Source organism: Genypterus blacodes, unplaced genomic scaffold (assembly GCF_046128005.1).
Source record: "Genypterus blacodes isolate CSIRO-AG114 ecotype Tasmania unplaced genomic scaffold, CSIRO-AGI_Gbla_v1 ptg000044l_1, whole genome shotgun sequence".
Classification (NCBI taxonomy): Eukaryota; Metazoa; Chordata; class Actinopteri; order Ophidiiformes; family Ophidiidae; genus Genypterus; species Genypterus blacodes.
In genome coordinates, this window is record NW_027466857.1 from 9149971 (window position 1) to 9163662 (window position 13692).

The 13692-nt window shown below is 45.1% G+C and overlaps 1 protein-coding gene and 1 long non-coding RNA gene across 3 annotated transcripts in view; both read right to left on the reverse strand.

Moving 5' to 3' along the window:
* Positions 1–13692, reverse strand: part of LOC142999520 (uncharacterized) — a 37720-nt gene that overhangs the window by 14003 nt on the left and 10025 nt on the right. For both annotated transcript variants that reach the window (XR_012963323.1, XR_012963322.1), the window contains exon 5: positions 10497–10612. This is a non-coding gene — a long non-coding RNA (uncharacterized LOC142999520). The remainder of the gene's footprint in view (positions 1–10496; positions 10613–13692) is intronic.
* Positions 3586–7476, reverse strand: sox3 (SRY-box transcription factor 3). Its single transcript, XM_076149119.1, has one exon. It carries the CDS (start codon positions 5999–6001, stop codon positions 5105–5107), a length of 897 nt encoding a protein of 298 aa, XP_076005234.1. The 5' UTR covers positions 6002–7476; the 3' UTR covers positions 3586–5104.

Here is a 13692-nt window from a genome sequence, read left to right on the forward strand (position 1 = left end):
AGATGCCCCTCCCCACTCCTTATCCCCCCCGCACCACATTGTCTTCTCTGACAACAATCCCAATCTCAGCTGACTGTCCCTATAGGCGAAACACACACACATATACAGTGTGTATACGTCGGGGTTGGAACACAAACACTTGGCCCCATTTTCTGGCCTTCTAAGACGGGTCAGGAGCGAGGTCACAACTCTGGTTTGCCAAGTTAAAAGCTTTGCTCGCATGCTCCAGTGTTCATAGACAAAGTAATGTGTGTTACAGAAAGGGACCATCTGCGGCACACACACACTTTGACACCACGGCTTCGCTCTCAGAGGCACATTAGATTCAGCCGTTTGTGTGTAATTGCCCTTACAGGTTATTCAGGAAGATACCTCTTAATCCAGTTCCACTCTTGGCTACGAGTGTGTTTTTTTTTTGACACATATTCCTCTAACCACAAATACAAGCAATAACAAGTTCAAGTAAACCCTTACTGCACTTCAAATCTAAGTATTGTTTCCAGGAAGAAAAAAAGTAAAAACATACAAGTCAGATCAGCAATAACACACAATGCTCCCGTTTCAGCTGCTCGTGTGATTTGTATTTGTTTTGTTGGGGACAAAGAGAAAAGGAAAGCCTGTCTCATATTTGACAAGTCTCATATTCACACACACACAGCTGCTGGGACAGAGTAAACACACCTACAGAATCACACACCTTAATGGATTACCTTTGCATTAGAAGCCAAGGCACATATATGTTGACATGTTCTGGTGCCCATTCCGGTTATTACTGAGGAGAAGTCGACTCAGTGCACCGCCGTTACCTCATCACATCCACCGTATAGATAGACAGTACATATAGAATACAAGCCATCCTATATCACAGCCATGTCGTCTTTCATCTCGAAACAACGTTTGATCGTGTCACACAATCACACTCGCATTACAAAGGCCGTAAATATTCTGACATATTTTCCTGTCAGATTCGGTGTGTCTATCAGACTTGAGATGGGATTAGCTCGACCCAGGCTTTTGTCTTACAGGTATTACTGACATATCCGTTTTATCAAATCAAAGGCGAGGCTTTGTTTCGAAGCAGGAAGAACGAGTCGTCGCCAAAATATCAAACCACTTTTCTCTTGCTTTGATGAAACGTGACATAAAAGGTGATTCGGAGCCTCTCTCCTATAGCGTGTGTGTGTGTTCGTGAAGGGGGAGAAGAATCTATAAGGCCTGACTGAATGTGCCTAATTTACCTTCCACTGACATGAACTCAAGGAACTAGCTGCTGGGCCTGTGAACCTTCTGGAGTGGCGGCATGCTTGGCTTTGAAGCATTTCCCACTCTGCATTTCTGGCGGTTGTGTAACGCACGGAGATCCGACCACAGCTATCATTAATGACACTTTAGCATCACGGAACATGCCTGGCTGCCGCGCACGCGTTAACGACCAGGCACGGAAGTTTAAAAACCTGGTGGGTGGGGAAGGCGGGACGTGCTTAAGGAGGAGAGGCAATAAGATGAAAATGTTAAATGTGATTTTTCTAGTGTTTTCAGTGAGTGGAGGGGGGAGTGTGTGTGAGAGGACGGTGTGGTGGAGAGGGATGGCTCTCAGTGGGTCAGCCCAGAAGCCCTGACCCCAGGAGGATTTGATGCCATTTTCCCACGCAGGGAGTCGACCTGAGAGGAGCTCGTTAACAACATCTGCCCCAGTTCAGGGAGATTAACCCCCGCACCGCCACCCCCCCACCCCCGCACCTCTTACACACACACACACACACAGCTACGCACGCACGCACGCACGCACACCGTTCTGCTGTCAATCTCAGTACCTCACACGAGTCCTTTACCGCTGTTGGACAGGCCCGGCCAAGAGTGGACAGGAGACTGTCCGCCCCTCCAGGCTGTGCTAGGCTGAGCTCCAAAGGGCCTCCTGCAGATCCCCAGCCACAGCAGATCAATAAAGTCTGACTGGGACACTGGAGGGGGGGGCGGGGGGCGGAGGGCGGGGGTAGATGTGTGCAGTAGGTGCATCCCCCGTATCAACTCTCATCTTTTCTGTCAACCTTCAACTACAGCGCCGGGTGACGTGTGTGTGTGTGAAGTCTGACACGCACATTAGAGGAGTTTCCAGATTTGAGTTTGAGATAACATGAAAGTGGGTGTATATTTAGAAGGTGTGTTCCTCCCCAGAGTTGCCCATCCGGTCGAGCAGGTGAGTTTGTGATGTCACCAACGACAGTCTGTCAACCAGATTTATGCACTGAGTTTTCCACCCATCACACTGACGCAGAGGATGCTGATATACACAAACGCGTATCCGTAGTAACACCTTGTTGCAATAATCTCAGAGACACAGATCGAGCAAAGTATGTGTCATGATGAACTGAGAGACGCAGGAGGAAACAGGACTGACAGCAACTGGAATTGAAACCCTGCACACACTGCAAACACACACACACACACAGACACACACTCTCTTGCTCACATACAAACACATGCATAGACACAGTGGCAGAATCCAGTGGGAATCCGCTGAATCCGTGTTCTACAGGGCTATAATTAGGTTAGTTTTTGGAGAGGGGGTTAAACAAACAGGGGCTGTGAGGTCATAGGCAGATGGAAGTGGGATATGCCTGCACTTGCTGAGTGGGCACAGAGCTCCACATGACAGGAGAGAGAGAGAGGGAGAGGGAGAGAGAGAGAGGCCCTCTGGGTGCTCGGCAGGGGGAGAGAGAGAATGGAGGGGGGGTCAACGCTGGCCTCTCTGCCAGAACATTCAAACACAATCAATAGCCAAACAGGAGCAGCCGCACACCTTTCTCACAAACTGATTTTCGCTCCCCGAATCATCATTAGCCATGAAAGTTCCACACCAGTCTGGAAAACTGTGCAGAATTTCCACCCAACGTGTTGATTTGACTTGGCTGAGATGATCAAACTCGAGTGTTTGTCGGGTTGTGATCTAGAAATTCAGACTGTGAGGTGAGCCGGGAGGTTACATAACTTTCTGATGGCCCTGAAGTTTGATAAATGGGCTTTAAACCCATCGCTCCGTCCAGCCCACAGTAAACACCTCCGACACGGGGGAGCAGGAAGAGAAAAGCTGCTTAATTACAAAAAAATGAGTTTGAGAGTGTGATTAGGTGACGGGTGGCTGCTGGCACGCTAGAGTGACTTAAGACCCCGTCAGTGAATGCAGGGAGGTCTGGATAATCTTTCCCTCCACAAAGGTGCAAGGGGGCTAATCCAGGCCGCTGTGCTGAGCCGTGGATCAAATCCTACAGGGTGAGTGTGGGAAGGCCAGCAGGACCGCCGCTGCCTCGTCCCTCTCGGTGGCCAGAATTTATTTAAATCAGAGGGAGGCTGCTGCTCTAAAACACCAGAGAGCATCGGCCGGAGTGCGCAGCTCCTGGGTGTAGATGCATTTTCAGCATTATTGATTCAAACGTGTCAAAGTTTGGCTGCGGTATAAACTTCATTTCAGAGATGTCACTCTGCTTAAATGGGTTCAAACTTCCACCAATGTGTGTGAGGGCAAACGGCACACATCAGAAAACTCGCCCAGTCGTATAAAATCATTCAACACCCATGTATGGTCATTGTAAAAATTTAATTTGATACATACACAAGCCAGTCATCGCATCAACTTTTATGTTTGGCAAATAAAATGTCACCAATTGTAATTTGCTACAGCACATCCAGGTCGACATGCGATGTACAGGACAGATACAAAAACTTTTTTAAAAAGCGGTTCAGACAGCATCTCTGCTATGAGTGAGTGAGATTTATACATTTTTAAGTGTTAGTTGTATTAATTTTACGCCATTATAAGTGGGAAGAGTTCTGATGCACCACTTTCATTTGTTTATTTTTGTGTTATTTGTTCAGAGTATATATAATCTAGGAGCTGGACATCAGCTGAGCAAATTAGATATACAAACACTACATTCACACAAACACGACTGTGACAAGAAAGCAAGTCAAACTCAAGTTAATTCAGAATTATGTGGATGAACTGGGAGTCAAATGTTTTTTAAGAGAAAATTAAACGTAAACAGAAGAGGCCACATTTTCTATTAACTAGCTGCTGAAGCAAACATCAAGTCCATCAACTGCAGGATTAAGTGAGAATTTCTTATTTGAATACTAACTACTGAAATCCAGAGCATATATTTTTCATGTCACAATTTTAGAAGGATTATGCAGCACTTGTTGCAGACGACATTATAAAAAGATTAAGTTTGTAGTGTTAGAAAATTAAATATCACTATGTGCGGGTGAATTGTGAGTTACAACTTAGTTTTGTAAGCAGTTGAAAGTTTTGTTTGTTTTTTCCACCCCTGCTACAGAGATTCCCTAACTGCAATGTTATGCTCACTTCACCACGTTTGCTGCATCAACACACCAAAAAAAAAAAAAGAAAAAGAGTCACAAATCATTTATCGTACAAATTTATTCAGCATTTAAGAATAGAGGATGGTCTTAAAATATGTAGAAACGTCAGTTTAAATAAAAACCTTTTCGTTCATGAGACTTGAGTAAACATGACACTGTCAAAAACCATTACAGAACAGAGCTTCTTACAAAACAAAATGGAACATTTCACGTGACAAAACGGAGGGTTCACAAGCTAAAAAAAAAGCAAGAAAAAATCTTTTTTTACTATAAATAAAACTTGCGCTTGCGTCCCGCACAGTCTTAAAACATTTCATTGTAACCTAAAGGTCGTGAGGAGGAGGAGGAGGGTGGGAAGAGGAAGACTACAAAATTTGGACACAGTCGAGACAACTGACATTCTACAAATTAAGTGTAAACATTTATGAGGAACTTTCCATCCATCTGAAATACACCAGCCTCCGCACGAGGCCACATGCCTTTTCATAGAGAGAAAATATGGCATTATTTAAAATATAGAAGTCCAATTCTTCTACATAAGATGATTGCTTATACTTGATAAAAAGCCTCTTAGCAATGCATTTTTACTCTCACGGGCTCTATTTCGGTCAGAGATAAATTGTTTTTGACCAAAAAAGTCTTTTTTCTTTAGCAACCAAAATGTTCAAGTATCCGAAGTACTTTAACAGCGAGAGTCTGTGGGGTTGGGCGCGCGTGCGGGCGCTCAGATGTGGGTGAGGGGTAGCGTTCCGTTCACGCCCGTCCCCGCGGTCTGATAGTGCGGGTGGACGCTGTGTAACCGGCTGCTCTGCAGGGAGGAATGCTCCGCGCTGTCCCCACCGGGCGGCAGGTACATGCTTATCATATCCCTCAGGTCCCCCAAACACGCCCGCTGAGAGTGGGACGTGATGGCTGGCGGCGGTGAGCTGGGCTCGGTCTTGCACACGGACGCCATGGAGCTCAGGCCCATGGCGTTGGAGGTCTGCTGCGTGTACGCCGGGGACATGCTGTACGTGGAGGCGGCGTTCATGTAGGTCTGAGCCGAAGACATCATCGGGTACTGGAGCCCCGCCATCTCGTACCGGTGCATCTGCTGGATCTGCGGGCTGTTCATGCTGTGGTGCTGCGGGTAGGCCAGCTGGTCCTGCATGAGGGAGTAGGCGCTGTTCGTCCAGCCGTTCATGTGAGCGTAACTGTCCATGCGCTGCCCCACCGACACGGAGTTGTTGACAGCGTTGGCACCGGGCGCCAGCAGTCCCCCGGGCAAAGAATACTTGTCTTTCTTGAGCAAGGTCTTGGTCTTCCTGCGGGGACGGTATTTATAATCCGGGTGCTCCTTCATGTGCATGGCGCGGAGACGCTTGGCCTCGTCGATGAACGGCCTCTTCTCGGCGTCAGTCAGAAGTTTCCAGTCGGCGCCAAGTCTCTTGCTGATCTCGGAGTTGTGCATCTTCGGGTTCTCTTGCGCCATCTTCCTGCGCTGGCCCCGGGACCACACCATGAAGGCGTTCATCGGCCGCTTCACACGCTCCTGGTCGCTCACGCTGTTGTTCTTGGAGCCCGGTGCCGAACCAGACTGCGGCAGCGGGGTCTTCAGCTCGGTTTCCATCATGTTATACATTCTGGCGACTTTTTGAAAAGTGTCTCGCTCGTAAAGTTAAAAAAAATCAAAGTTCACGCAAGCAACGGCCGGAATCACAAACGGAGTCAGAGAGGTAGAAGAGATACTGACCGGTGTCTCTTAAGCAGAGCGGCAAAGTTGCGCCCGTAAAGAGGCAAATGTGCTCACAGGTGCCTCGGTTTCCTCTCGGCTTTGAGCTGCTCTGTGTGTCGCTCTCGGCTCTGCAACAGAACTCTGTGAAGTTGTTCGCCTAGCTCATGTGTTAATAGGCCCCGTACCACGTGGTTTGGATTGACAGCATGCTAATGAGACGCCGGCGACCAATGGGCGCGCAGCTGCACGTCCCTGAACGCGTCGCAGCCTCGGCCGCAGTGTTTTGGTTTCGAAGAGAGCAAAGAGGAGCTGGAGTTTCATCCAACATGATAGATTTACAGCCCGCGGTCTCAGATCAAGCGCATCATTCTGACAAATTACACTTCGAGGCAACACGTTTAAGATTAAAGCACAGAGAGTTAATCGTGGGGTTATTTTAAAAGAAGTCTTGATCTTTATTTTTGACACGCAGGGATCTGTTTGAACCGGGCCAAAGATCCAAAAACGAAGGGTTATAAATCATTAAAAATAGACCACATGTACAACAAACAAAGCAGTAATAAATTCTTAAGGGAAAAGTGATAAAAGTGTCAATAACTTCATTTCTAAGGAGGTTCCAACAGGCCTAGACGAGCTGATATTGACGCGATTACACTGGAATATAAATCTCTTGGGTGAGATAAATAAAACTTCTCTTTAATCCCCTTTAAATCCCACTTTCTTGTGCTGATTTACAGCTTTTATTTAGAAACAATGTGATTAAAAACACTTAACACCTGAAGGCATCATGCAAAGACAAGTCTTAACTCTGGATTTCACTTTAAATAAATTGGAACGCAAAGCTCCAGTAAACTTTTAAAGGCGGATTAAACCAGATTACTGTAGATATTTATCCTCTTTTTTGAACCTGACTTTTCTGTTTTATTTCAGCGGGACTTCAGTAAACCTATTTGAAACTTATTCCCTCCATAATAATCTGACTTTTACTAGCACTGGACCCTACAAACCTTTTTCTTGTAATAGATCCCTGTTAAAATGTGATTTCCCTTTAAAAGTCGGAAGACAGTAAATGAACCAATCCCGCTTGTTCCCCTTGTATGACACAACTAATTTGAGGATTTCTACTTTAATATCAATACTGGACAATATAATACAAATAAATAAAACAAGAATTCGGCTGATAAGTGCAATTGAGTGAGAGTAAACATTTCCACACTAGTTAAACGTGTGTTGGGGATATGATGACGTCACCCTCTCCTGCTCATATAGGGGAAATAGAAGCGTTTCATTCTTAAATTAAAGAACACACTCGATGCTTATGTTGCAGCGTGAGACGCCCACAGGGGACAACTCTAATACATCAACGACCTCTTGTGGATGGGATGGGCCATCTCTCTCTCTCTCTCTCTGTCCCCCCCTGAGGGAAGAAAAAGTTTGCTCGGTCATGTGTGTGACACAGCTCGCCCCCCCCCCCCCCCCCCCCTCTCGCCCCCCGCTGCGTTGCGCTCCCTTGTTTCTCCCCCCTGTGCGTCGTTAAAAGGCTTCTCTGCAGAGAGAGATCATCGCGATTTGCATGTGTGTCTGCCTGCTAAACGCCGCGTCGTTGTCGTGGCCGCCGCCGCCGTCCCTGAAACCCCGACCACTCGCCCCCAGGACCCGAAGCTCACACCTGCTAATGATCGAGAGACCCATCGAGAGCGACCATTAACACCTCGACTGCTCCTCCGCGCTTCATATGTGCATCTCACGCCCCCGCGGTTTGAATATGGAAATGTGTGTGTGTGTGTGCGCGTGTGTGTGTGTGTGTGTGTGTGTGCGCGTGTGTGTGTGTGTGTGTGTGTGTGTGCGTGCGTGTGTGTGGTGTGACTGCTTATACATTGATTTGTTTTGGAAATAAGGATAAAAATAAATTCGTAAAAAGAAAAATCGGTCCTAATATGTTCTCTAAAAATCAGAGATAGTGTCAAATCGTAAATTCAGGAGTAAACGGTGGAAATTAGGAACTTAAGTCTTGCTCTGCTTCCCTCAACACACACACACACACACAGAGGGGAAAGTTAGTGATATGAAACTCAAAGTGGAAGAACTTGTTTTAATTCAAAAACAAACTCATAAGCAAAAATAACTTATATTTATAGTTGTTTGCACTGGTAGTATGGAGGTTTATTCATATAACGCCAGGCCTAAAAATATGTAATAATAAGCTTTACTCATTTCAAGCGTTTAGAAGTAAAACTGTGTCTTATTGCACAGATGATTTAATGTGAAATGACCTTGTAAAATAAAAAGCTGTGTGCTCAGCCCCGTGCAGCCTTATATGCTGTATAGTCAAAGGAGACATCAGTTTCATGGATTTAATTTTCATGTTCAATGGGGCGTCACAAACACAGCAAGAGCCATAAAACTAACGTCCAATTAGTCCTCATCCGCCGCCCGGTTATTTGTTTATCTGGGCACATCTCAATACTGATCCGCTTGTAATCTGCTTATGGAAATAGACCGGTAGCGGGGGAAAGAAGAAGAAGAAGAGGAGAAACACACACACATACACACACACTCGGGAGTAACCCGGGGTTTGGTAATGAGGGCCTCTGTGCGCCTAATTTCCTAATTAAGGAGCGGAGGACCACCAGCAAAGCCTCAACGAGCCTGAAAGAGAGAGAGAGAGCGCCCGGTGCACAGAGCCGCGGGCTGGAGGAAGAGGACCCGGCCAGGAGGAGGATGAGGAAGGTGCTCACATACAACCTGCGTGTGGTCGCTTCTGTGATCATTTAGATGTTTAATAAACACGATAAGAAAAATAAGATAAGAGTCCACCTGCGGGCTGTTGCGCAATATTTTGAAAAAAAAAACAGAATTTATTTATATCCATATTATATCAGATAGTGTAAGATATAGTCAAATACCTGTTCATTTATATTGTTTATTCTTTTATCCGGTCTTTAAAATTTTGTGATGTTGAACTTTATTGTGAAATTTCAAAATACGACCCATAACTTCGTTGGTTGATGGTCGCAGGAGGGTTCGCGTTGTGGCCTCAAGGCCCCAAAAAAATCTCATATTTACCCAAATGTTTAGGGAGTTTAATCTTCAATTTAAGGACACAAAAGGTGAGTTAATCTGGTAAACAATGAGCTTAATCTGCTCGCTCCCGGGGGACTATTAGAATTCATGACGCAATATGTGTCCATGTTGCTTTATTATTAGACCGAACTGCATATTAAGAGGTGAAATCACTCAAAACCGGGATTCATTTCGTATAGATTTGCGAATTATTGCCGATTATTTATCCGTGTTTCTCGTTTAAATAAAGTCAAATCAATCTAACGTGATGTCATATAAACTCAGGCAATAAACAACAACACTTCTTCGGATTGTCCGTTTAAACTCTAACCTCTGCAATCGCTTTACGTTCTTTTTTTTTCCTCACTTCTCTTTTTTTGTTTCAGCGCGGTGGCTGCGGACAGGCCCCTTTGAGAAACAGTAATTAACAAAGAATGGCTTTTCAATTACAGACACAATGGAAACTGTCTCATTAAGATTTGCATGATTTTTTTTTTTTTTTTTTTGGACCCCCCGAATGCAAATGAAGATGCAATTTACGTTCGGTCTGCTGTTCCCATTGTGCGGGCCTGAAAGGCTGCGTCCTCCAGCTCAACACAGGTAAAGAAAGATCATATTCACGGGTCATTATCAGGCATGAAGGAGCGCGATCATCACCTCTTTATTCCACAATGCGCCGGGCCAGCATCCCTCACCTTAATTTGACTGATTTGACACGTTTTCCGTTGACCAAAAAAAAAAAAAAATCCTTCACAAAATAGTATTTAATGTGTGCGTGTGTGTGTGATGCAGAGTCATGCGTGAGCGTGACAGGGGTTATGGTGACGTAATCATCCCTAAATGAGCTCATTCAAACGATCAAATCAATATTTATATGATCAACTTTGTAGCAACAGGTACTACAGTATGTTTGAGTTTCTGCAGGTTTTGGTTTAAATGATACATATTTCTTAAAGTAGGTTTTCTTACACACTTCAGTCACATTATTAGGGTTATTAGTTATTAGTCTATCTTTAAAAATATGTTGGGTATTTTTTGTACAGATTTGCATTTAAAATAAGAGCAAAATTGGTGTCGATATTAAAAAGCTTTGACATGAAGAAGAGGAGCCTTTGAAGGTGAATTGATGAGTGTGTGTGAGGAGAAAGAGAGTTTCTCTCTGATGTATATGTGCGTTAGGGATGGAGGATAAATAAAGAGAAGCAATGATCCTCAAGAGGCCCGTGATGATGTTTAAGTGCCGTCCTCCGTGTCGTCACTTTCCACATGCGGCAGCTCAGCATTGTGCCGGTGCTGATGGTGACAGAGAGCAGTAATGGGGAAGATTATTCAGACTCACCCTGCGTGCTGGGATGCAAACCTGGAGATGGTGTTGTCTTGCCGTGGGCCCATCAGACGTATAGAGGAGTGCAGGCGTTACAGGTGAGGGGACTGTCACCTATACTGTCACCACACCTGCAAGAGAATCAGAACACACACACTCAGAAAACAGATGCATGGGTTTTAAGTGGAGGCGCTGAACATGCAGACAGGAAAAAAGTGACCCCGTTTTACTGATTGACCTCTGGGTGTACAAAAACAACAGAGCTGTTTCCCCTCCCTGAAGAACGGTTCCAAACTTCACCCTCAGTCTTGCACGGCAGGCCAAGCATGTCCCCTTGTCATTGTGCTCCTGTAGCGAGCGGGGGGCCAAGGCCGCTGACACGGGCCCCCCCGGTGTAATCTCTTTAACCCGCCACTGTCACGAGCAGACAAGGCGTGACCACCCAACGCTCCTGCTCCGTCTCACTTAGCCCGGGCAACAGTTTGTGCTTCCCTGTCCCCCGGCTCATCACAAACACATACGTGCACACACATATCGGCCTCCGTCTGGGGGGGAGGGGGGGATTAATGAGTGTTACAAGACCACTCGGTGTAATCAAGTGCAGCTGTGTGCAGTTAGAAAGTCATATGCTCGCTGACCCTCGGTGGTCCCATAATTGACACGTGCATCTTTGCTGTGGTTATTGACTAATGAAGCTAAAAAAGAAGCGAATGGAAATCCTCTATCGGAGCAGAGGAGACTGCCGGAAGCTTTTCCAAATGAAAATACAATGATTATTAGCTTCTTGAACCCATTCGGCAGACAATGGCCGCACGTTTACCAGTCAGATTAGGAGAAAGAGATTTGGTATATGACGCGTTAAATGGAAAATAAAATACAAAGTGACTGAATTATTGCGCGGCTCGCAGCCATTAAAAAGCTAATTCCAATTCAGGTTTAATTAAGCAGACAAATGTGGATAAATATGGTTTTGCTTCTGAGCCACTGGGTTAGGCCGGGATTAAGCCACCGGCTGGGTGGAGAATGAGGGTTTGTAACATGATCGGGGACAAAGTCTGCTGCCTGCGTTTCCTCCTCAACTCCTCACAGCAGCAGCAGCTCTCACACCTCACACACCTCACACACCTCACCCTCTAATCTGTACAATCTCCATTCATCCCACGCACAGAACACATCACATTACATCTCATTTGCTGGTTTCGAGGGGGTTTGTTACGCACTGTTGTGATGTGCAGTTTGAGTTTAATACCAAATGTGCGGTGTGTGTGTGTGTGTGTGAGGGAGTTTAAATGAGGCCCCCGCAGCTGCACTATTAAACTTCTAATGCACGTGAGTGGCACAATCGGGCCCCGTCTATACGATGATCATTCTAAATACTCTTATTGCCTGGCTAATTACGGCCCTCATTATTCCCCATGTATCTTTTGAATCATTGCCGTGTTCTACAGTTTTACAAAAACAATGGAAACTTTCTCCCGTTTTTTTTGTTTGGGAGAAAGTGCTGAATCCTCACTTTTTGCTGTGCACCATGCCCAAGCACACAGCATCCTTTTGTTTTGGCCCCATAATTGAGATCCTACTAATCTGGCCCTCTTTTAAAAAATGAAACAGCCTCTTTGTCAAGCCTTCATTAGTCCAAGATAATATTGAGAGAATGCACAATTAATTGTGTAACTTTTAATTAATTAAATACACCCAATTTTTGTAATATGATTAATGTGTCCCGACTTGTTATCTTGCACTCAAAATGAATATGTAACAGCAATACGTGGAGCATAAATTGCAGATTTTGGGGGGGTTTTAAGAACCCACAAACTAGGTTAGGCAATTACGAAAAGGTAATTTATTAAATCTTAAATGAAGAAACAAACAAGCATAAATTGATATATAAATCATGCCGCCCATTATGTGCAAAGTAGCTGTGATTTGGGAGGAAATGACAAATCTTTGTTGCGTGCCAGGCACTTGATAAAGGAGATAGTGGTCATAAATTTAGTCCCAGTCAAGGTCTCATTAAATGAGGCATAATTTAATTAAGAGTTAGCCATCGCCCTCTAAATATATTAATTACCTTGAGCATGACAAGATGAGTGTGGCGATTATTGCATATTTCATTAGGGTGAAGCCTTGTGGGAGAGCAGCGAACTAAGGTGGGAAGCTGGCCGTGTTGACAAGATAATGGATAGGCTGCTCAGAGATGGATTTGGTCACCTTGCCTCAGGTTGAGCCGAGCGTCCGGAGAGGTGAGACAGAGGACAGCGCGGGTTCCCCGTGTCTCATGTCTGCACTGACTCTAACCCTAACGTGCTGGGAGTCTTAGGGAACGCCTGGGGAAAATGGCAATTCAATGAGATGAAACGTTGTCTCATTACACGAGTGAAAGAAGAATGAATTCATATTTCATTCTACACCATTCTGAATTTCAGTGGTGGATCAACATAAAGCATCTAAATCCGGTGTCGCCAAGTGCAGAGCTGAGACTTTAAAAACCTCAAGTCATGTTTTGATTTCCTAATTTATTGGGTGTTGTGAAAACTTAAATTATGCCTGAATCCCTTAAAAAACTTTTGATTAGACGCTGACATGTTATTAGTGTCTTAACCCCCCTGAGTATGAAGTGCTCATGTGCACCACAGGAAACAGTTACTTGTCTCAAAAGCACAAAGATTAAGTTAATTTCTCAGTGAATTCTTGACACTGAGCGCTGCCGTATTTTGAGCAGAACTGGGTCAAGTTTCCTCCACCTTCACCTGAAGATGCTTGAAGGAAACAAGAGCCTTGATCAGTTCAATATTTGTCCTTCCTAATTCTTTACTTTGTGGCTCTTTTTTGACTGGATGATGTTGCTTTTCACATCAGCTAATAAAGGACTACCTTGGTGCAATCCTGATGTGCCTACACACACACACACACTCACACACACGTACAAACAGTGTAGTGCAGAATGGAACAACTGGCTGCCCCCCCCTCACACAGCCTGATATGTCAATGAAACATACAAATGTTTCGGCTGCACAGGAGCGATTTCTCCCGGCCTTGCTCCTCTCCTCCCTGACAGCAGGACAAAGACGCTAAGCTACTATTATCTGCAAGCAAGCGCTCATTCTTGCTTTCATCTTTCTCTTGACTTGCACAAACATAGATGTATGTGCTTGTGCCAACACACGGCGCTCAGCACAAACTCACTGAAGCATCCAGGGTGCATAACAAA